At 43.0% G+C, this 25,576-nt stretch overlaps 1 protein-coding gene across 2 annotated transcripts in view; it reads left to right on the top strand.

Moving 5' to 3' along the window:
• Positions 1-15,299, top strand: part of srfbp1 (serum response factor binding protein 1) — a 276,667-nt gene extending 261,368 nt beyond the window's left edge. For both annotated transcript variants that reach the window (XM_078566697.1, XM_078566690.1), the window contains exons 6-8: positions 11,705-12,407; positions 12,539-12,573; positions 14,487-15,299. In XM_078566697.1, the coding sequence (XP_078422823.1) occupies positions 11,705-12,407; positions 12,539-12,573; positions 14,487-14,659 (911 nt within the window). In that variant the 3' untranslated portion in view covers positions 14,660-15,299. The remainder of the gene's footprint in view (positions 1-11,704; positions 12,408-12,538; positions 12,574-14,486) is intronic.
• Positions 15,300-25,576: the final 10,277 nt, after the last annotated feature.

A 25,576-nucleotide genomic window follows, 5' to 3' on the forward strand; every position in this document is an offset into this window, starting at 1 on the left:
CAGGAGCTTAAATGAGGTGTCATAGAACGGTGAAATGCAGTTTTGTTTCTGATCTTGACCTTGACCAAGGAAAAGGCCTACCATCACCTTCTCCGGACCACTAAGGATGTGACCTTGTCATGCACATCCCGTGAAGAAATATATTAAAAATTGAGGAGAAGAGAGAATGGCTCAGATTTTGCAATGAGAATAATGGTGACACTAACAACAAGTAAATTGGACAGCAAATAATGTCCATCCAACCATGTGCAGTAAAATGTGAAAGTCCAGAAGGTGCTATCTCATTTCCCTGCTCCTTCACCAAGTGTGGTGAAACAGGATCTCACCAATAGATTTTGGAGGCATTACCAGGTTTGGGTACAGGTGGGAGGTTAAAACTGGCAAAAACCTGAGCATGTTGGGAAGTTGGCTTCAACTGACGTTCACATTTACATTGAATGTGGTACAGGCAGGTAGCCTATTAACGTATGCTAATCATTCAATTAGAGCGATATTTCAACTCCCTTTCAACACAACTATTGAGGCGGCTGACTCAGACTCAGAAGCATTGCACTTAAATGCTCAGTAGTCGCAACTGTTTTCTTACCCACTAGTGGGAAAGGGTTTGTTCACGGTACTTCTGCTGATAGGTTACTTTCTACGTGCAAGAGACCTTTTTGAATCAGGGCAGGATGGATGGCACTTTGGTTGTCTTAGATTGGACCTTGAATGAGTACCAATCTGACCAGCCCTAGTAGTCTGCTCTTGACCTGTAGTTGGACAGCAGGGAGGGGAGCAGTAAAGAAGTGAAGTCTGCCGGAGGCCTACCCAGTGACATAGGGTGTATGAGCAGAGGCTATGTTCCCTTGATACGTTCGAAAAGCAATGTTTCAGGAGCCTCAGGTTGCTGATTCAGAAGGTAGCAGGCGTCTCCAGTCTGCTAGAAGAAGACCTGCTGCATGCTAGACCTGCTGACCAAATGTTTCCAAGGCTGTTAAAGTGACCATTTCCCTCAACATTTTACTCTTAAGATCCTTCCAGAGCTGTGCCAAAGACATATCCAAGATCTCCCAATCAGCAGCCCACAAATGGATAAGACAGGTGATTGATGGGTTGTTTTTCAAGACTGGCAATTAGTCAACTTTGCCTGCAGTGATGTCAGTCGGAATGAGCAGGCACTTGGATTTGCAGATCTGGCTGGCTTTCCACAGTTGCAGGGTGTCATCAGCTGCACACACCTGGCAATCTGGACACCCTTGAATCAACCAGGACCATTCGGCAATCAAAGGCTTCCACTTCTAGTATGTGCAGATGGTGAGTCGCCATGCTGATATTAATGCAGGTATGCGCAAGACTTCGGGGCAGCTGCCATGATGCTTTCATCCTGCCACAGTCCAAGCTCACTGATGTCTTTACACCTGCAAGCGCACTTAAATAGTTGTTGCTAGGAGACAAGGGATATCCACTGCAAACTTGGCTGATGGCACCCATTGGAGACCCAGTCACTGAAGCCCAAGAGTGCTACATTGAAAGCCATCATCAGCACCACGTATGTCATCAAAAAAACCATTGGCATGCTGAGGATGTGCCACAGGTGCCTAGATCTGGATCTGCAGTCACTCTTCAGCATGCACCAGCCAGTTCAAAGGCAGAGATGAGAACAAGGAAGATGATGAGGCCAGTGCAGTACCAGCTACTCACACTGCAGCCAGGGATGCCATTATTAATGCAAGTTTCGCTTTGGTTGCACCAGTAAATTGGCTGGTCCATCAAGCTTATCCTAAACTGTTGTGCTGTAACTTATGCACATCATCACCCCATTTTCCAAACCCTCATTCTGCATGCATCCAAACACAAAGAACAAACTTGCATTTCCTGGGAGAGGCAAAAAAAAGTTGTAAAAGTATCTGGGAAATTATTTTCCCTCCCTGAAGGTAATAAGGCACTATATAATTGTATTTCTTGAGTGTTTTTAATTCAGGGGTCAAGTGACAAACTGTTAAGAGCTTACTATTGCAGTTTTTGATGTCATCAAACCCCCTTCATTAGATTTCAGGTTGATAATTCAATGTCAGTTTTCTGTTGTTCTCCATGTTTCTCTTTTTGTTTTTATTTTCCCTTTCCTATAGTTATCCTGTTTCTTTACAGTTCATTATTTTGCTGTTCTTTTTAGCTTGCCTCAAGTGCCAATCCTTTGGAATGAAAAATCTTTTCATTTTCACACCCAATATCAGGCCAAACACTCTGAACGTTAATACACATCGAGTAAACACTGTACACTTTCTGACAATGTGCCCTTAGCACAGCCTCAGAAAAGTAACCCATTATAATTTTTTTCTTCATTTTATATATCCTTATTTCGTCTGAGTGAGCTGTCAGGTGTTTATTTAATTGGAACTTTAATGCTGTGGACCTGAGTCATGGCTACGGAAATTAATTTTGTGTTAGAACCTTTCAGCCAGTAGGAGAGCCTCTCATTAAAATTGGATTCAGACCAAAATGCTGAGAGTGAAAATCCACCTCACTCACTCATTTTCAAAGCTACGTCAAATTCAAATACTTAATCCAGTTTTGCAATAGCCTCCTTTGTGGATGAAATCTGTAAATTTCATCAATCTGACTTGCACTCAAGCTGAGGCATATCATGAACCTGTTTTTCTTTGAAGTAACAAATGTGGCACAAACTGCAAAAGGCTGTTGTGATAATTTACATATCTTATAAGAAATACTTTAAAATAGCATTACATTAAGAAAAACCACAAATATTTTTGACTTATGGGTAGAGTTTAATACAAATGTCTGTGTGACATCTAATAATTGTTAGGAACCAGAGATAGTTTAAGTAAGTTATATTGGTATTTGTAGGTGTTAGGAATGAGTCTTAGCTTTAATGTTTGTTTGATTTGTATTTCTGTATCTGTGTGCTAAGAAAGATCAAATGGAGCTTTAGTTTCACTTTAAAACGGTGATTGCATTTCTAATGAGAGTTTACGACTTAAGAAGTTAAGCAAACACAAGGGTAGAAGAATTGGGCTGAACAGGGGCACAGAGAGGCAGGTTCCTCCCACAGATGCACAGAAAAGCTAGAAACAGCAGTTTGTTTTGGAAGTTTAGCAGGTTTTGAAGATAGCTGCCAGGCAGGAGCAGCCGAGAAGGGGCAGACAGCCAGCTCCAAGCTAAGGAAAAGACCCAAAAATCCAAGGCAGTGCAACAAGAGAAGGTCCCAAGCAGACGTTCTAGTCAAAGGAAGGACAGGAACCTGGGAAAAAGTCCTGTTAAGTAAAGTGTGAGGGGCAGAGAGAAAGGCTCCAAGCTTCAGATTTAAAGAGACAAAAGCTGCAGAAAGCAGCTTTAAAGTGAGAACAGCTTGCAAGAGGCAAAAAGGTCCAAAGAGACAACTGAAGGTCTGTAGCTCTTGGCTATGGGCATGTGAAGTAGTAGTGGTACTGTTGACGGCTGAGTCAGTGAGATAGTGAGTGCGTGGAAGACAGTTTAAATGCATGTGGTGACCCAGGGGAGAAGAACATCGGAAGGAGAGTTAAAAAACCTGGAGGTGAACCCTTGCGGGAGGCGTCTGAGAGAGAGTGTCGGTTTGGGAGAAGATTCCAAGACAAGTTCTTGGAAAGTGGAGATTGGAAACCCTCGTGTGAAAGACGGAGTGCAGTGAGACAGGTTGGCTCACAGTCTTGGGGGTGTTGAGAGACCCATAGCATCTGGCTGAGGTGGTATCTGGCTGAGGTGGTATCTGTCACTTGGGTTCAGAGTGTGGTGTGTCTGACCACAGGATACCTATTGGTACATGGACTGTGTACTTACTGTGGACATTAGAGTATAAGATAGCTTTTGTAACTTGTGTTATCCTTACATACCTGTCTATAACAGTAAAGGTATAGTTGTGGGTGAAGGAGTATTGTAATATGGTTCATCTTTTCTTGTTAAATAAATTATTCTTTTGTTATAAGTTCATCAGCTGACTCCTGTGACTCTGTTCGGTAGCTACTCTCTACGTATCTAGACAAGCAAATAAAAGTTAGGATTCTTCAAGCCGGGTTCCACTCTGGGATCAGGCTTGTCCAGGGATAACCTCAACAGGGGATCGTAGCATAATGTAGTAAGAGAAAGGCGGTGTAAAGGAGGGGTAGCACCTTTCAGAGGAGAGCTCGCCACATTCTTTGGTGTGACTCACCCTATATTGGTCCTCATATTCACCCAGCTCTCACCGGTGGATGCAAGCAGTTGTTAGCTTGTGACAGCAGCTACACCCTGGTAAACCACTTCGCAGGTGGGCCAATCCAGGTGACGGTTGTTGTCTGGTCTCCTACCCTCGCTGACATATGAATTTGTCTACCCTGAAATGCGAGGACTGATTCAAGCAATCTAGTCAGATAAGACCAATCTAAGGTCAACGGTCTTGAAGGGTCAGCACCATGATGAGGAACTTGTAGAGCTCAAAGACACTGAAGACGTCCTGATCACCCACTGCATCTGAATCAACCTCCAGCCATCTAGACTCATCTTGCCAAGAAATGTCAGGGTGAGATAGTGAGGCTGGTGATGCACAACCCTCTCACTATAATCTAATTCATGCGCAAGTCATGTTTGATATCTTCCTATCAGTTGTAGTCCATCATCTTATTTGTCACAAGCCCTGTGGGGATGGGTGAGTGAAGTAGCGGCAGGTGTGGATTCACTGGGAGCTGTAGCTGCAAACCTGCACATGAGCAACTCAGGCCATAGGGTCATTTTCAACTGGAAGGAAGCAGAAGTGGAACTTGGCAGCCCACTGAGCAACTGAGCATCCCTTTTCAGAGTCACACGGCTCACCTCCCCAGCATGAGGAGGGGCTAGAAAAGGTGCCCTAAACATGTCTGCTGCCCACCCCACCCCCTGCCCTGCAGACCACAGCTGGCTGGGATCCCATCCACAGTCATAAGCCAATCTCAAAAAGAAAGTAAAGGTGACACTGGTCATCATTGGTGCATGGAAACATGCGCACCCACATGGACAACACCACAGCCAACAGACCTGAGAGAAGAACTGCTCTTGTCAGTAGAAAGCTGGCTAGGTACAACATCCAGATCGTGAGACTGGCCTACCTGAGGAGGGTAAGCTCAAAGGAATTAGTGCAAGTTACATATTCCTTTGCAATGGCTGTGGAAAAGAAGAACAGTGTGAAGCAGGCATAAACTTTGCTGTCATGACCCATCTCATCAGGAGTTGACTTGTCTTCCCAAGGGTGTTAATGATGGTTTGATGGCACTTAAACTCCCCTTGCACGGCAACAGGCAAGCAACTTTCATCAGTGTTTACGTCCCAACTATGACCAATCCTGATGAAGTCAGGGATAAATTCTATGATGACATCACTCCTCAATTGTTACTGTACCAAAGTCACACAAGTAAATCATTCTTGGCGACTTCAACGCAAGAGTTGGTGCAGATCACCAGGTGTGGGAAGATGCCATTGGAAAAAATGGGGTTAACGGTTATAACAGCAATGGTTTCCTCTTGGTAAAGATGTGTGCTGAGCATGAGCTCTTAATCACCAACACAGTTTTCCACCTCCCTAATCACCACAAGACGTCTTGGATGCACCCCCATTCGATGGGATGGCATCTAATCAACTGTGTCATCACTAGGCAGAGGGACAGGCAGGATGTGCAGGTAACGAAAGCCTTGTGTGGCGCTGACTACTGGACTGACCACCGTTCTTATGTTAGAACTAAGCATCAAAATCTATCCCCCTAGACGCCCTCAGGGCATGAAGGCCCAGAAATGCCTTAATGTCTCAAGGCTTTTGCAGGCAATCATGAAGGAATTTCTCTGAGAAACTCAAGAGTCACCTGTGTACAATGAAAATGGACTCTCATTGCATCGAGGATGACCAGGCGACCTTCAGGAATATAGTGCATCAGCGGTCCCTCGCAGTTGAGGATGACGTCCGTCAGGCTTGGCGAGATTTCAGATGACTGAGGAGCCCAATTCTGGATCCACATGTTCTTCCTTATTGGGGGCACGTTGTTGCGCAGGGGAGTGGAAATCGCAGCCCTGGGTTGGCTTCCTTCTCCTTCCTCTGGCGTTGCCGTTCCGCCTCGTTGTTGCTGAGCCTCAAAGTGGCTTGCGCCTTGATGGACCAGGTGGTGCCATGTTGAACGGTTGGCAGCATCCTCCTCCCAGTCAGTGGTGCTAATGCCTCTGTGCTTTAAGGCAACCTTGTGTGGATCCTTATACCTTTTCCTTTGGCTGCCCTTTGAGCTTTGGCCAACGGAGAGCTGTGAGAAGAGAACCTGTTGAGGGAGGTGGTTTTCGGGCATCCAAAAAAAATGGTACGTCCATCAGAGTTGGTTCCACAGGAGCAGGGGAGGCAATGGCATAGTGGTATTGTCGCTGGACTAGTAATCCAGAGACCCAGGGTAATGATCTGGAGACCCGGATTTGAATCCTGCCACGGCAAAAAGTGGAATTGGAATTCAATAAAAATCTGGAATTAAAATGTCTAATGATGACCATGAAACCATTGTTGATTGTTGTAAAAACCCATCTGGTTCACTAATGCCCTTTAGGGAAGGAAATCTGCTGTCCTTACCTGGCCTGGCCTACATGTGACTCCAGACCCAAAGTAATGTGTTTGACTCTTAAATGCCCTCTGAACAAGGGCAATTGGGGATGGGCAATAAATGCTGGCCTGGCCAGTGAAGCCCACATCCCATGAATGAATAATTTTTAAAAAGGGGCTTCTCCACTACTTTAGAGACCTTTGGCGCTACCTCTCATAAACATAAGATTGGTTCGATGAAAACAATGAGGTAACACAGAAACTACCAGAGGAGAAACATTGCCTCTACAAGGTCTGCCTCAAGGACAAGTCATCACTATCCAAGTGATACAACATCTGCAGGACTGTCCACTGCAAGCTCAGGGAGATGCAAGACACTTGACTGAATCAGAAAATAGGCAAACTTCAGTCATAGGCAGACCACAAGGACTGGAAGAGACTCCACAATGCTCTGAAATCTGACTACGGGCCCCCGTCTACTGGTACATCACCAACCCTTAGTGCCGATGGGTGAACGCTGCTCATAGAAAAGATCCAAATTCGCGAAAGATGAGCAGAGCACTTTAACCTCGGCCTTCGTCTGTCAATTAAGAAGCATTCAACGGGCTGCCACAGGTTGCCATCAATTGCTCTCTTGATATTCTGTGATCCTGTAAACTTCCCAAGCTGTCAGAAAGAACAAATCCAAGCAAACTCCTGTTGAGTGCAAAGTCTCCAGGAGTTGATGCTATCCCAGCTGAGGTTTACAATTGGAGATCAATGCCTGGTCAAGAAGCTCACTGAACTCTCAGTCTATGTGGAAGCAAGGAACCATCGTGCAAGAATAAAAAGATGCTTCCATCGTCCACCTGTACAAGTGGAAAGCACTACAAGAACACTTTGAAGGTTTCACTTAGGAGTTGTGATATTGACTTTAAGTCCTGGGAGAAGTTCGACCAGAATCGCTGCGCCTGTTGCAACCAAATAAAAAACAGTATGGCCTCTTTCGAATACAAACACATATCAGAGGCAGAGAGAAAACGCAAAGATTGAAATCCGAGCCAGCAATTCACCCAAAACACAATTATCTGCGGCATCCTGTCCTGTTTGCAGCGGAACCTTCCAGCACAGATTGGCCTTAGCTGTCACCTATGTACCTACTGGAACCCTAGCAAACACCCCAGATAATGAATATGGTCATCTTTTGCTTCAAGCGATGAACAACAAGAAAAAAAGACCTGTGTTTACAGTGTGTTTCATGATCCTTGTATGTCCCAAAACACACTATGGCCAATGATACACTTATCAAGTTAATCCCTGTTGTGAAGCACTGCAGGTAATCTGCACAAAACAAGCTTCCACAGCAGCAATGTGCTAATGAACAGATAATTAGCTTTTTGTGATGTTAGGTGAGGGATAAGTATTGGTCAGAACAGCAGGGATATCTGCCCTACTACTCTTCAAAATAGCATTATGGGATCTTTTGCATCCAGCTGGAGAGCAGACTGGGTCTCAGTTTAACATCTCATCTGAAAGACAGCAACTCTGACAATGCAGCACTCCCTGGGTAATATTTTTGTCCTCCGGTCTGAGGAATGGGACTTGAATACACAGCCATCAGTCTCAAAGGCAAGAGGGCTATTCGCTGAGCAATGGCGAGCATTGCCTCCTCCATGGGGGTAAGGACATGCAGGGCATGCCACCTTGTCCTGCATGAAAGGGGAAGGTTTGTGAGTGATCAACCTGTTTGGGTAATGTGGCTTTGTGGTTGAATGGCTGATAGTGCATGCTAGCTGTGAGATGAGTATGAGACTTGCAGCAGTGCTAGGTATATGAAAGTGAAGCGCAGCTATAAATGCTAGGTCAGTGTCCTGAGTGATAGGGAGCTGGAAGATGAGTGATAGAGGGGTGGTGCATTGAGCAGTTAGAAGTTCGTGGTACAGCTGGGGGGATATGGCATTTGAGGATGCATTTACTGATTCATATGAGGTCATTGAACTTCATATGACACTGCATCCAGACACTAGGAACTTGACTCCAGGCATTGACTGCAGTGGCTATCTGGTTCACTGCCATTTGAACATTTACCTGAATGGCCTTTAGGCATCCTGTGGGCACAGTACTTCTCTTATCTTTTGCACCTCCTCCAGCAAGGACTCCAGTGCAGCATTTGAGAACCTTGGAGCCTACATTCTGTGAGTCAATAGCTTTGCTTAGCTCCTCCACTGTGGGTTCGATATCCAGCTCTGCCATGACAGGCAAGGTTTCTATGGTGCCTGGAGCTTCCTCAATGACTGTGTTCTTCCTAGAGTACAACTCAAGGTAGTGTTCCACACATCTCTCCAATTGCTTATTACAGTCGGTGATTACCTCCTCTGCCTTTGTTTTCAGTGCAGCTGTTTTCTTTGCTGAAAGACCTGTTGCCTTTTTGATCCCTTCATACATATCTCTGACATTGCCTGTGTTGAAGGACATCTGGATACTCTGGCAGAGTTGTAACCAGTAGTCATTGACACACCGCTTAACAGTGGTCTTTACTTCGAGTGGCTCTTAGTCCATTCAAAGTTCTCTCACTCTGATCTCTCTTGTACTTAACAAGAGCAGACCACTTGGTTTCAATGACAGATTCCATCCTCGAACCAGTCAGCATTTTTCTGCTCTTGCTTCCCATATGTTGAGAGTGCGGTATTGTAGATGGTGCCTCGATATATGTTCCACTTCTTTTCTGCACTCTGTTTGGGAATTCCAGAGAGCACCTGCTCAATTGTTGGTTTTCATCTGGGTAGGCAGTATGGCTGACATTGATATGAGGATGGCATTTCTGCTTTGAATGAAAATCGTCAAGGGTTGCATCCTCATCCTAGTGCGCGCCAAGAAGTGATCTGTATCACAGCACTGTGGCAGTTCCGTGTTCAGTGAGTCACATCTGGTGATGATCAGCTCCAGCTGGTGCCAATGCCCTAATCGTGGATGTCTCCAAGACACCTTGTGGCATGGTTTGCCCTGAAAGAAGACATTGGTGTTATACAAAGCTCAGGATAGCAGCAAAGCTCAAGTAGTCTTTGTCCGTTCTCATTTATTTTTCCCTGGTCATGCTGCCTAAGGCAGGAGGACCATGCCTCATGTCCACACCCACTCTTGCATTGAAATCCCCCAGTAATTAAAGATGTCCTGATTTGGGGATTCTGCTGATAGTAGTGCCAAGTTCCTCACAGAACTAGTCTTTTGCCTCTGTAGTGAAGCACAGCACTGAAGCATAGATACCCATTAGGTTAACTGGCCCTGTTTGAGCTGAGAAGCGGATGGAGAGAACATGTTCTGAAACATATGTTGGGGGTATTCTGTCATCAAGAGTAGCAACTTCCCTGCAGAAAGGCCTACACCTTACGCATTTCCTTTGAACTCTTTCCCCTGCCAGGTGAATGTGTAAATCCTTTTCTTTCAGTGATCTGCTCTAGGTGAGCCTCGTCCCTTGCAGTGATGCTATGTCAATGTTCAGCCTATCAAGTTCCATGTCAATCACTGCTGTCTTACACACGTTACTGAGCAGCTGCAAGTCATCTGTTAGTCCCGTGCACATGGTCCTGATATTCCAGCTTTCCAATCAAAGAGTTGCTATCTTTTTGTTTGTTTTACTTGCCTGCATGATACAATGGATCCTGACCACTTGTTCAGCAAAGACCCTAAGGTCCAAGCATCCATTGAAGCAAATGGACATTGACGGTCAGCACCTTACTAGTCGGGCTTCAGTGGGTGGTGGTTGACTGCTTGGGCATATTAGTCCCTCCTACTGTCAGCAACAGCCTATAGCACCCATTTTCCACATCAAGTCGAGCTTGTTACTCATTGCAGCTACACCCTGCATTATGCTAATGCTCTGCAGCAAAACTGGAGTGTCCCCTCTAGGATGCAAGCCTGGACAAAATTTATGGCGACCCTGGCCTGCCCAAACGTCAGGGTCACCCTCTCAACCTTCCCGCTTAGAGTCCAAAGGGCAGCAAAACACTGTTTGACACCAGATTGGTTACAGGTGTCGCCAGAAAAATGGCATATTTACAGCAGTCAACCTTTGGGCTCCACTCCAGATTTTTTGTCAGGGATTCTCCATTAGCCTTCAACTCTCCCAAGGTATCCACAAGGCAGTAGAGCTATTCGGCCACAGCTCAAGTTTGGTTCTCGAGTGCCAGGGCACGTCCACATAGCAAAGATCTGTACATTGCATGGCTGGGTGCCAAACTTCCTCAGCCTTCTTCTGCAGCTTTGGCCTGGGGCTGCGAGAGACCCAGTTTGTGTGTCGCCACAAGGAGGCACAGCTGAGGACTTGCTGATGGAGAGACTTACACATTTGACTCTCTTTTTCACATTGTTGCTAGCCAATGATGTAAGCCGAAAATGAGAAGCAAACCAGCACATGAGTAGAAAGCAATGCTAACTCGCTTCACTCATACACTAGATGCATCACATTGACCTGTTGAACATGCACATTTTTAGTGTTGATCAACAATGGTAAATTCTTGGGGTTATTTTCTGCAAACTGAGACCCTCTGCCTTCACAATAAATCTTCACATAAAAAAGCCAAAAATGACCTCATCATTGAAACCATTCAAATTCAAAGAAAGAATCTTCATTTTGTCTGTTTTCATATTATATGAATGAATGTGTATGTAATCATTTTAAATGTATGTATATGCACTGCATTATCAAATTAAGTGACTAAGATTATAATGACCAAGGTCTTAGGCAAGTAAGGTACTATTTATTCATCTCATCCATAGCTGCCACACTCAGATCAGTATAAAGCAATGCATATTTATTATCAAGTATTATCATTTTTTAATAAATTATCTTCAGAGCTGAATTAAATAAGCATTAAATGTTATAAGAAATGTATAATGTTTTAAGATGATGGTTTGAGAAGATTTTATTTTAACACAATTCTTCTCTTCCCACACAAAACGTTTAAATAGACACCGCCACTTGGCAACAACATGGAGTGTTCTGTTTATCCAGTTATATGTGACACTAGTAAATGACAAAATATTATCTTTACTCTACTGAAAAGCCAAATTGGGGAATAACAGTTGAGGTGTAGTAATTTCGTAGAGCAGGCACGTGTGATTATAAAATAGTTTTAAAGCTAGTATTGTGAAGTACACGTTTAAGTAATGATTTTTACTTGTTTCCTTCCAGCTGCCGTCAATTCATTCACAGAAGCAAGACAAAAAGCGAAAGGGCAGAGATTGCACAGTATGCCTAATCTGCAAACAGGAGCACTACAACAGGCAAGTCCAGAAGAAAATTCACCTGATAAAACAAATGAGATAAAAAAGGATGATACTGCTGGTGAGAAAACCAAAACACCAGCCATGAAGCAAACCAGTGCAACAGTAAATAAACCTGAAACTGAAGCTCCACATGAAGACAGAACTTCCATAACCCAAGCTGCAGAAGTGACACTGACCCACCAAGATATTGAAGAGAAGAAGTGTACCCTGTCAAAAACACAGAAAGAATTAAATGTTCCCGTTAAGTCAGAGAATACAAAACCTATTGAAGCAGATGTCAGTAACCTGGATGTCTCCAGTGATGAAGAAAAGGAATATTTTGATGATAGCACAGAGGAGAGGTTTTACAATCAGACATCTAGTGATGACAGCGGAGATGATGATTTCTTTATTGGAAAAGTGAAAAAAATAAATAAAAAGAAGCAAGAACTTGATCCAGCTTTTGAAAGCAACACTGTGAAAGAAGATAAAAAAAGTATGCCAATTATCATGAAAGAAGGAAAGAATCATCCCATGGATTATGGTGGAAAAAAGAACAGTGGCACAAAAACATTTGGATCTTTATTTTGTAATAATTTGTCTGGTTCAAAGGCTTCAAAGCAGAAGAGGTAAAAGCCAGGTTTAATTTTGGTTTCAAATTTGTTTTTGAATTAAATTGTTATAAATAATACAAAAAATAAATACTGTTTCCCAACAGCAAGATAAACTATGCTTCAAACCTCTTTCTATATTTTCTCAGCAACTTTCGAGGAAATACCCAGAACAAGAAATCAGGTCAGTGTGGATACTTTTTAAAATTGGCTTTTCTATGATCATTTTGACTCCAATCCGTATCTTATAAATATGCTTGAGCCCTAATTTTGAAACTGAATTTCATGATGCTGTAATTCTCTCTGCTGTGGAAGTGCCAAGGTTTACTGCACCATGAGAATTCTGTAAACAAGTAGGGAACACACCACATGATGGAGTGCTTGGGAGCACTAATTGGTGGCACCATAAAGTGATGGGATGTTGATTTGCCCTGTTTCTTTGTGAGGAAAATGCCAAGCTGGGGAGAGGAAGTTAGTGTTGTGGGTACATGGCCATTCTTGTGCACTTCTTAAGTGCTTATTTCAAGCAGCAGGCTACAGAGTCCGCTGGGAAAAGCAGCAAAAAGGAAAAAAAATAACAATACAGAAGAGTCCTATAAAACCATAGGAAATAGACTTGGACTTTCGAGCATGGTCCACCATTCATTAAGATCGTTGCTGAACTTCTATATCAACTCAATTTTCCTGCTCTATTCCCCTGTCTCTTGATACCCTTAGAGACAATATATATATGATTTCAGTCTTGAATATACTAATCAACTGAGCATCCCAAACCATCTTCATAAAAGAATAAGTTAAAGCAATTAGCTCAATGTTTCCGTCTCTTGTAATAGATCATGTCAGGGACTGCCCTCGATTTGTTCAATTTTCTGATGAGAGGAAATGAGCAAAAATTTCATGCTATCCACCTACAATGATTGATGCCTGAAGAATTTTGTTCCTTGAAAAGATTCCAATGAACAGGGCAAGATGGTATGTGGGGCTTATAACACCAAACGTTGAAACGCCAGGTCACACTAGAAAAAAAATGAATCTATATGTTTTGGGACATTTTTTCTTCCTCATATTTTTTCAACATGTATTCTTTTTATTCTTTGATGGGATGTGGGTGTCGCTGGCAGGTCAGCATTTGTTGGCCATCCCTAATTGCCCTTGAACTGAACGGCTTGCGAGGGCTATTTCAGAGGCAGTTGAGAGTCAACCATATTGCAATGGATCTGGAGTCACATGTAGGCCAGACCAGGTAAGGATGGCAGATTTCCTTCCCTAAAGGACATTAGTGAGCCAGATGGGTTTTTATGACAATCGAAGACTGTTTCATCAGTGCATGGAAATTAAGCACTTTCTCACTTCTCTCTTAGTCATTCGGTGTTGCAGGATATCTGCGGAATAAGCATTCCTTTACGCTGCCTCAGTTATGTGTTTTAATGAAGAAAGCATTCCTGTTGTACAAGTCTAAATAGACAATATCTCAGTCTTGTAACCCTGCTGATAAATATATGAAGTCATGGTCATTAAGACCGAGCGTGAATTTTCCCAGCCCATTCCAAGTAAAACCCTTATTTCTAGCAAACAAAACAAATTTTCATTCCATCAGTTTGGCCTAGATGCTAATCAAGATTTTAGAAAAAGGGTAATGTGTTAACTTGCTGCACTATCCTGGACCTGGGATGATATTTTTATGAAGAATAGATTGGACCATGGTATGGCTCTCAAGGCCTTCAGACATTTTTTAAAACAAAAAAATCCCATTCAATTTCTTATCTCTGAAATGTTCCCATTATTTGCTACTGCATTTAAGAATTTCCAGGCACAAAATTAGTTAATTTTGTTAATGAATTAATTTCTGCCCCATATGGTTTTTTTTTTAAAATTCAGATCTGTGTAGAGGATCATCCTTTCCCTAAGGATAAAATTAATGCTTTCTTATGTAATACTACTAAAATATGAAAATTGATACTTTTTAAAAGATATAACAGTATGGGAGGTTGGTATGTTGATCTAAAGCCTAATATGTGCTATAGTTGCATTATACTGTAAATGAACTCGAATTGCTTATAATCATAATTCTTACTTTGTTGCTTTTTGCTTGTACAGATGTTAAACAAGACAAAAGCTTGTCCTTTCGTGACAGATCATGTAGGAGGCCTGGTGTTGTAATTCCAAAGCCACAGCAATCACTTCATCCCTCTTGGGAAGCAAGCAGAAAGCGGAAAGAGCAGACCCAAATCCTTGCATTCCAGGGGAAAAAGATCAGATTTGATGATTAATTTTTTTTAACCAGGGAAAACATTTTATTACATTATTTTGTATTCAAGGCAGTTCTATATAATGACAGTTATCACATAAACATCAAACATCTGTCCTGTGTTTTTATGCCAAAAGGAATTGTAGAGTTCATTTTAATGCAATTTATTTATCACAGATAGTTTCCAGATTTTTTGAAGTACACTTTCTGGAAAAATAAACATTTAAAATTCATATTAAAATGCAATACAAGATTTGTTAAATATTAAGTATGTAATACAGGATTGCTTTTTTTATATTTTTTTCAGGCTAGAAACATTCGAAATATGCAAATATAGAAAGTGTTAAATTAGAAAATTTCTATAACTATTGATGATAATTCAGTAAATCTTCTCATTCAACATTTTGGCAGTTGTTCAAATTTGTGATGGTCAGTGTTTTGTCACAATTGTAAAACAGATCCATGTAGTCATTTCCTACTGTGTCTTTTGTGAATTATTCCCACACTTGATGATGCTTTAATCTTGAATATTTAAAGGCACCTCTTTGTTTAAGCTTCCAATGATGAATGGTATTAAGAGAACTAGACAAATGCAAACTAGACAATGTTTAGGAGTTCTCTGAATAAATTCTGTCAATAAATGGTAAATTTGTTACAAACATTTTACTGGAGTGCTCAGAAAAGTTAATAGTTGATTATAAAGCAAAAACAAAAATCATGGATATTGTCCTTAAACTCTTCTGTAGAGGATTCTATTTTTCAAACCTTAGACTGCTGACGCTCCAAAGAATTTTAGTTCATGGCTGGCTCAAGGAATCTAAGTTGGGTGGAATAGTGATTTAGTGAATAGATTGTTGTACAGTATCTATATTCTGTAACATGATTATCATTCACTGCATAAAATCACAATAGTATAGCTGAGAATACCTAACCTCTGAGATTCTATTGTTTTTGCACTCATTACAATTAAGGCAACAGAATCTTATGGCTATGTTGTGTTTTATTTTTGGCCTTTTGATTCACAATTCTGAGATGTTATTGACCCATTGTGTTTCTGTCAATACAGAATTTTGAATAAAAAAAACACAACACAGCAGTGCGATAAGATTCTGTTGCCATTGTTAGCATACATAACTGGATTCTCTGTAAGTGCTTCAGGGGGAAAATGGGCATGGGGTTCACAAAGCACGATGAACACTTTTCCATTGCAGGCAGCACAGAAACCTTGGGCAATTATAGCAGTGTGCAGCCCAGTGCTAAACACACTATTGAGTGGCTGAACAGCTCAGCAGGGAGTTGAAACTCCTGTGAGGTTAGCAATATTTAAAGCTACCCTGCACTACTTAAACCCATACTGCACCTTCTAAAGCAGCTGTAAGTGGTTGAGGAAGAGTGCCTGGCCTGCAAACAGAGTGACTTATAGGGCAAGAGGGGAGAGAACATGCTCTAAGGTTCTCAGGTGCTGCACTGGAAGCCTTGGTGCAAGAGGTGGAGACCCACAGGAGGCCCTCCAGACAGACATGGCAAGGCTGTGGGACCAGAGAGCCATTGTCGTCAATGTGTCCCATCCCTAGGACCTGAATGCAGTGCTGCGAAATGCATCATCCAGTGCCATATTCTACCAATTGAACAGTCAGCCACAGAAACTGTTCAATGCACCATACCCCATCACTCACCTACCCCCAATTTCTATCAATCATGACACATACCTATCACTCATGGCTTCACCTCACCCTGTCATACTTTGTACTGCTGCAAGTCTCACATCACATCTGGCAGCTTGCACAGCATGCCAGCTAGTGAACTATAACAGCCACATCATCCAAATGCATTGCACCATACTCCCTGATGCACTTCTGTCTCTCTTGCTGGACAAGGTGGCGTATAACCAGATGCAGAAGCAGCTGACTGGCAGGGGACAGGTCAGCCTGCATACCCTTACCCCCATGGGAGAGAAGGTGCTTGCCATTATGGGAGCAGCCATGACTGAGGCTGTGGCCAGCAGCAGGGCTGAACGTATCAAAAATGATAGTATGTATGGTAAAACCTAATCCTCCTCCTCAAATTCCATTTGCCCCTCTTTCCTCAATCTCTGATTAACAAACATGCACCGCCAATAATGGCAACCCCTGCTGTTTGCCTTTCTCCTTTTAGATTCCAAAGAACAACAGCCTGCCCAGGCAGTGGTAGAAGAGAAACAATTAGAAAAGCAGAAAGACAGTGACGAAGGAGAAATACAGTCATTCGCTCTCTCACTCACAACAACCAACTCAGATTCGAACATTCCACATATTTATAAGATAGCTAATACACAGAACCTGGGCCTGGTGTGACTAGGCATGGGTGGGCTCCAGCCAGGGCAGGGAACTAGGATAGTACAGGTGACAACCCATTGGAAATCAAAATCACACACCCATTGTGCTGCAATGGACTGAGATGAGTACATCAGTAGGGTGACATACAGAAGGCAGCTGATGGATGTGCACGTGGAAATCATTGGTGCATTGACAGATCTGCTAGAAAAGCTTGCTATTGATGTTAGGAGCAATGTCGAGTTTGGCACCAACTGGGCTTTACACAGAACTTGGAACCCATCCTTTTCAGTTTGGAAATGGTGACCAGTTCCATAAGAGCACTTGCAGTCTATCCATGATGCAACATCTGATGATTGATTTCTCAGTTTCCCTTGCAGCACAAACAGAAGCTACTTAAAGTTTGGATGCTGCACTGGAAGCTCAGCTTGCTGCCGTGCAAGCTCTTACAGCTCCCGCGAAAGCTCAGACTGCTGCCACCATAGCTGTGGGTATCAGTGTACTAGGAGGCTTGTGGGGTGTTACAGCACTTCAGTATTCTGTCTTCTAATATATTGCTAAGGCACCACCCTGTGGGAATGGCAGTGGGTCCATGGAGCATAAGCTTGCTGTCTTCATCCTCCTACCAGTGCCATTCCTTCAGTGCCCATGCAGAGATGGTGCAGTCTGAAGCCTGGCTTTCCAGGCCCAGAGCTGTTTGAGGTAATCTTGTAAGGTCATCTGCAGTCTCTCCCGCTGAAAGTCAGCAGCCTTCCGCCAGCCATGCTCAGCCACTGGGATAGCACTGTGTAGCAGTACAGAGACAGGCAAAAGCTAACGAAAGACAGGCACTAAGGAATTCACAAGGATGATTAGTTGACTTTTGCATGGACTATTGCATGGTTTAATTTATAAATTAGGTTTCGAATATTTTTTTGGTGATGGCTTTTCTTTTAGCATTGTGGCCAAGTGCAGTTGTGCTGGTTACAGGTAAGGCATGGGACTGTTGGTGGCATGGGAATTGGGGCTGCAGCCCTGGCAACACAGTTACAGGAGCCTCACAGTCAGTCCAGCGAAAGAAAGCATCTGTTAGTTGCCGTCTCCTCGTCGTCCTCCTCCTCTGCTTCCTGAGCTCTTTGTCGTATACCTGGTGGCAAGGGCTGTTCCCTTGAGATGGCTAGGCTGTGCAACATACAGCAGACCAAGATGAACTTAGATGCACGCTGTACATCAGGTCTCCAGAGCAGTCCAAGCAGTGGAAGCATTGTTTAAGCAATGGTCTGCTCAATCCCATTTTGTGCAGCAAACTGGCTTTTGTTCTATGCATGCATCCCACATGTGCATGGGTTGTGCACTGATGCCATTAACCATATAAGTGCCAAGGTTTGATGGCCCTCGTTGCCTAATAGCTATCCCCTCGTTTGTCATGTGGCTGAAATTCAAATGATATGATAAACTGCCATGGCTTGAAGGCATCATGACCAATGTTCCCTCTAGGGTGCATGCATATACGAATACACCGCTACCCAGAAGGCAAGCCGCTCACAAGTTGTCCAGCTTTAAGATGACGCATGTGCGTGGCCATTATGCAAGGAACCATGCATTGAAATGAACAGGCTACTCAAAAAAATAGAGGGAACATTGATCACAGCTGTTATTAGGATGCTGCACATTAACCTATGTTAAGGGACTACAAACTGTTTCAGTTGCACTACATCTCAGGATTAATATGAGTGTGTGGGCAATCAGTGGCACCCTGCACAATGGGGGCCCTGCAATCCTTGCAGAATTTCATGCTTGTTCTACCTGCTTTCTGTTAATAGAATGAAATGTATTCAGCTCTTTTTGCATACACAGCCTCAGTGATGATCTTTATGCATCAGTGGAAGGTATTGCGAATTTCGCCTGCTCCAGCCTGGAAGGAACTAGGCGCATAAAAGTTGTGTTGATGATTATCTTCACAGTCACTGGCAATGCTGCCCTTGCCAGCTTTGAAGTTGCGGTTGTGGCTACAGCACGTGGCAGATTTCAGCGAATACCTTGGTGAAACAGGAACTTCTGAGAACCGTTTTGCTCCTGCTCCGTCTTCCAGCAGCTTATCCTGCTCTGTGTTGCCTCTGCTTATCATCCTGTCATGTTGCAGGCCAAGGAGTATGCAAACAACTGTACCCATACCTGGGAGAAGTTGTCTTTGAATTTAGGACCATGTCCTTCACCCACCACACCACTCCCTGGAGGCTTCAGCAAGGTAAGTACAAACCTCCAAACACTTACACAAACTTGGCAAGAGCCAGTAGATATTGGTCAGCAATTAACCTGAAAGTAGTTGAAGATCCTTTTAAATAGCACTGGTGGGTAGGAGTCCTTCCCTGCTGCTGAACACAATTCAAATGTGCAAGATTAGGAAAGAGTGCTAGCTGAAGCGTTGGGCTGCAAAATAGCAGCACCAATGACAAATCCGTATTGCATGCTGATTGAAGTCACAATCTGCCTACTCTGCAAACTTCTGGTGCATGGTCCCTGTGTGCGAACTAACACGCTACCCAGTATGGTGTCCGGCCCAATTCACACAGAAATATGTGTATGTACTACAGGCACTGTTTTGGAACCAATAACACTTATAACACTAAAAATACACAATCAAATTTTGTGGCAATGGTGTTCTGAAAGCCTAAATTGTAATTCTCTTCATTCACCTGATGGATGTTTAGTCCTGAATGCTAATGTCTGCACTTTCTAACATAAATGAGATATCGTCAGTGTCTCTGGTGAATGCAGTATCACTTCAAGAAGTAATTTCTTGTTCTCCCTCCTCCCCCATGCCACATAATGATGGAAAAACACACATGGCCAATAACATGAAATGCACCTGGCTGCAGATGGGCTGAACACAAAGCCTAACCACACAGACCAGCATTGTGATTTTTACATTGCTGGCATACATTGACCTTTCTCCAACTTGCAGAAGGCTAATGGATAAAAACTTAAGCCACAGATTTGCAACAGCTGTATTTGTTTCTCTATTGCTATCCTCAATTTAAGCAAGGCAGGTTCAGGACTACTTGCATTTTGCAGAACCACATAAATTGGAAACAGTTCCCCAGAATAAACATGTTAATCTTTATAATAAAATAAATTACGCCACAATACTACAGAGAACATAAGAATTAGGAGCAGAAGTAGACCATACAGCCCCCTGAGCCTGTTCTGCCATTCAATACAATCATGACTGGTCTTCTGCCTCCAGTCCACTTTCCTGCCCACTCCCCATATCCCTTGATTTCCTGAAAGATCAAAAACCTATCTATCCCAGCCTTTAATATCCTCAATGATGCACCCACAACTTTCTGGGATAGAGGATTCCAAGATTCGCAACTCTCTGAGTGAAGAAATTTCTCCTCATCTTGGTCATAAATGATCAACCCCTAACCCTGAGAATGTGCCCCAGTGTTCTAGATTCCCCAGCCAGAGAAAACAATCTTTAAGCATCTATCCTGTTAAATTCCATCTGAATCTTTTATGTTTGAATATGATCACCTTTTCATCTTCAAAACTCCAGAGAGCAAAGGCCTGATTTACTGAACCTCTCATCATAGGACAACATTCGCATCCAAGGAACCTAGTGTCACTTCCAAGGCAAGAAATTCCTTCCTTAGATATGGAGACCAAACTGATCACAGACTCCTGGTTGGCCTTCCCAAAGCCTGGTATAAATGTAACAAGACTCCTTGTTCTTGTACTCCAATCCCTATACAATAAAGGCCGACATGCCATTTGCCTTCCTAATTGCTTACTGCAACTCCATGCTAACTTTGTGTATTTTGTAAGAGTCCATGTCTCACTGAGCATCAACATTTAAATGTTTCATGTCTTTTGAAAAATATTCTGTTTTTCTAATCTTACTACCAAAGTGAATGGCAGCACATTTCACCACATAATACTCCATCTGCTGCCATGTTGTTTACTTATTCAACTTGTCTATCTCTTTGCAGCCTCTTTGTGTTCCCCTTATAGCTTACATTCCCATCTAGCTTCAGAAAACTCTTGGTCTCTTTGTTTAAGTCTCTAATATGGATCGTAAATAGTAAAGGCCTCAGCACTGATCATTATGGCACTCCACTAGTTGCAGCTTGCCCCGGTTATGCCCACTCTCTACTTCCTGACACCAATCCTCCACCCATGTAATGCTAATATATCACACCCATCTCTAAGAGCCCTTTTCTTGCATACTAATCGTTTATGTTTGCAGTTTATCGAATGCCTTTTGGAAATCCAAGTGTACAACATCTACTGGTTCCCCTTGATCTACCCTACTAGTTACGTCCTCAAAAAACTAATAAATTTTCCTTCCATAAAACCATGTTGACTCCGCCTGATCATACTATGATTCTCTAAGTGAATCATTAAGACTACCTTACTAATAGGTTCCAGCATTTTCCCAATGACTAAAGTCAGGCTAACTAGCCTGTTGTTCCATTTTCTCTCCCTCTTTCCTTTCTTGAATAGTGGAGCTATACTTGCTAACTTCCAATTTGCTGGGACCTTACTACAACCTAGGGAATTTTGAAAGATCATAACCAGTGCATCCACTGTCTTGCAGTTACCTCCATGAGAACTCTATGATGTAGGCCATTGGGTCCTGAGGATTTGTTGGCTTTTAGGCCCATAAGTTTCTCAGAAGCTCTCTCCTGATATTAATTACTTTAAGTTCCTCATTCTTATTAGCCCTTGGTTACTCTCTATTTCCAGGATGTAATTTGTATCCTCTACCATGAAGACAGACACGCAATATTTGTTCAACGTCTCTGCCATTTCTTTATTCCTCATGATAATTTTTCCAAACTCCGCCTCTAAGGGACCAGTGTTTACTTTAGCTACTCTTTTTATATAATTGTCAAAGCTCTTACGATCTATTTTTATATTCCTAACTAATTTACTCTCATTTTATTTTTTCCCTTTTTAATCAACTTGTTGACCGCCCATTGCTGGTCTCTCAAACTCCCCCGAATCCTAAGGCTTACTACTATTCTTCACACAATTATAAGCCACTCCTTTTAATCTAATACTTTGCTAAACTTCCCTAGTAAGCCACCGATGACTCTTTCTCTTTGTTTTTTTAACAGAATATATTTTTGTTGAACATTTTGATTCATTTCTTTAAATGTTTCCCATTGTTTATTTATCACCATGCTTTTAGTCTATTTGCCACATCAACATTAGCCAGCTCTCCCCTCATACTTGTGTAATTAGCTATGTTTATGTTTAAGATTCTTGTTTTGGACTCAAACTTAATATGGGAATTCAATTGTATTATGACCACTGCGGCATTTTGCAAGCTCATCTTCCAGGCTGCCTTTTGCAATTTGATTTGTATGTTTGAAAATTACATTAGAGTGGCTGCTGAGTTTATGGTCAATCCACGCTTGGCTCTCCTCATGATTTGTGTGAACTTAATCTTTGACATTCCTCTGTCCAACTAGTTTATGGGTAACCATAAGCCAGTGTTCAGAGTCAGAGTGCACATCTAGTTTTGTTTTTGCTTGGAAGCCTAAAGATTGTGTCGGTGATGGTCTGACGATGTCCTGTACACGTCCGAAGAAGCAGTGTTCCGTTGTACATCCTCATACCATGTCAATCACTGATTCCCTTCCAGGACAGGTGGTCAACTCCTACATGAGCATTTTGAAATCACTCATTATAATCACCTTGTTCCTTCTATGAGATTACATGTATATTTCATAATAGAATTAATTTTTGGTTTCATCTGAATTTTTTTTATTCATTCGTGGGATGTAGGCGTCGCTGGCTAGGCCAACATTTATTGCCCATTCCTAATTGCCCTTGTTCAGAGGGCATTTATGAGTCAACCACATTGCCATGGGTTTGGAGTCACACATAGGCCAAACCGGGTAAGGACAGCAGATTTCTTTCCTTAAAGACATTAGATGGGTTTTTACAACAATCGGCAATCGTTTCATAGCTGTCATCAGACTTTTAATTTCATATTTTGATTGAATTCAAATTTCACCATCTGCTGTGGTGGGATTCAAACCCAGGCCCCCAAAGCATTACCCTGGGTCTCTGGAATACTAGTCAGTGACAATACAACTATGCCACCGCCTCCAGAATCAGATTTGCCATGATTAGTCTATAGATTCTAATAATGGTGACCTACCTCTTTCGAGACAACAAAATTCTCTCATCAGGCAGCAATGACTCCAATAAGGAAAACTTTCAAGGTAAGATAGCATGTTGAATTTCACAGCAAAGTCAACCCCAGTTTCTCTAAAATCCCCTGTCCAAAAGGTATATCCCCCACCCCAACCACTTTCAGCTGAAATTATTCAGCTAAACAGGTTTTGATGAGAGTAACAAGATTGATTTTTATATGATCTTTGTTCCCTTTTGATCAGTGCACTTCACCTTTCAGGCCTAGTTATTGACTCAACCCACACTCCAAGCTACTATACTTGTATTTGGTTCTCATATTGTTTTGACCACATATGGAATTTCCATCAGCTATGATAAACTAGCCAGGAGTTTGTGAAGCAAACGTTGTTTAGTGCACCATTCCTTGCCCCTTCCTCATTCTACATAGGTAAGCTGTGTGATGCTAAATGGGACTGCTCAGACTGCTCAGAGGCTGTTGACATCCACTGCTGCTTTGGTCCAGTGATGGGGGTGGGGTGGGGTGACTCTGTGCTTGAGCTACCTGTGCCGAAGTTCACAACCACAACTTCCCGTGAATCCACGTTCACTGCTTCACCACTAGCCCATTGTCATAGGATTTTGGGAAATGGTATGGTATTGTGGAAATGAAAGTGGCACCAATGCATTATAACGACAAAGATTTACAAAGATTCTACCTCGCATTTTCAGCTTCCTTTATCTATAACCAGTGTCAGGACAGAGTCAAGATAGCTTGAAATCAGCTGCATTGGATGGCCTATGATGCCTGAGGTGTGCATACCAATTAGCTAAGCTATTGACATAGCTATGAAGCATATCTTTGGGTCCATGTGGTCCACTGCAGTAGATTTTATACACTGGAAATCAAGATGGGTGTCTCCCCAGCAACAGCAAATGGAGTACAGCTAAGCTAACTGAGTAAAGACTTGGGCCAGGATTTTCCCATCGGCGATTTGGGGGTGAGGCCCGCTCGCCGAGGGGAAAATGACATGGATGACGTTGGGAGGAATCCCCGACATCATCCCAGTCCCTTTAAATTTTTAGGAAGGCGGGCGGACAGCAAAATCAGCTGTCCGCCCGCCGACCTGTCAATGGCCAATTGAGGCCATTGATAGGCTCATTAAGATAATTAAAGACCTGCCCGTCCAAGCTTAAGGCTGGCGGGCAGGCCAAGAGCCCCAGCGGGCTTCAGATTATTCATGAAATTTCATCCACTGGCGGGATGAAGTTTCATGTCCGTTTTGTAAAAAAGTAGTAAAAGTTTATGTGTTTTTTATTAACATGTCCCATCTCATATGACATTGTCACATGAGGGGGACATGTTAATTTTTTAATGTTTCTATTTTTACACTTAACTTACCTGTCACGAATCTCCCTGAGGCAGCACTTCGCCTCAGGGAGAAGTGTGTTCTTTCACGCGCATGTGCACTTTGACAGACGGGGAATTCCTCACCCCCACCCCGGAACAGGAAGCGCATAGCGCTTCCCGTCGGGGATGCCGCGGGGTGGGCCTTAATTAGCCTGCCCACTTAAAATGGCGACGGGCCCGTTTCAGTGGTGGGGGTCGGCTATCCGCCTGCCGCCAAGCCGGCGGGGACCGTACGCCATCCGAGGGCAAAGTTCTGCCCTTGGAGTTTGGTAAGAGGGGGAGTTTGGTGAAGGTGGGGAAGGAGGTGCTCGTTTTCTTTATCTTTCTCACCCCACAGGAATTGGAAAGGAGCTAGCTGTTTGGTGATTATCTGGTGAGTGGTAAGTTCTATTATATCCCTAAGGTTTAAAATAGTACACAAATTGGTGGTAAAGTTAATAAAATATATAAGAAAGCAATATAAATAAGTGATTAATATAATTAATTATTTAAAACACATTAAGGATGGCAGGACAGGTGATGTGCCAAGGCTGCAGCATGTGGGAGCTCCTGAAAAACATTGTGATCCAGGGCAAACATGTCTGCAGTAAGTGGTTGCGGCTTGAGGAGCTTCAGCTCAGAGTCATTGAGCTGGAGGCTGAGCTGCAGACTCTAAAATACATCAGGGAGGGGGAAAGTTACCTGGATGCTTTATACCAGGAGATAGTCACACTACTTAAGATAGGGTCTTCTGATTTGGTCAGTAGTCAGGAACAGGAGGGTGTGACTGTGAATGAGGCAGGTAAGGGGCAGGTGAGGGCAAGAGTGTGAGCAATTGTCCAATAGGCTTGAGGTTCTCTCAGCTTGTTTGGATGAGAGCAGGGGCACAAGGTGGGTGAGCAAAATTGACCCTGGTACAGGAAGCCATTCAAGTGGGGGGAGAAAAAAGTGGTTGTGGGGGACAGTATAATGAAAGGGATTGATACTATTCTCTGTAGCAAAGTGAGAGAGTCCAGATGGCTGTGTTGCCTGCTTGGTGCCAGGGTTCAGGACACCTGCTCAGGGCTGGAGAGGAATTTGAGGCGGAAGGGGGAGGATCCAGTGGTCGTGG

The sequence above is a fragment of the Cetorhinus maximus genome, chromosome 2 (assembly GCF_964194155.1).
Source record: "Cetorhinus maximus chromosome 2, sCetMax3.hap1.1, whole genome shotgun sequence".
Taxonomy (NCBI): Eukaryota; Metazoa; Chordata; class Chondrichthyes; order Lamniformes; family Cetorhinidae; genus Cetorhinus; species Cetorhinus maximus.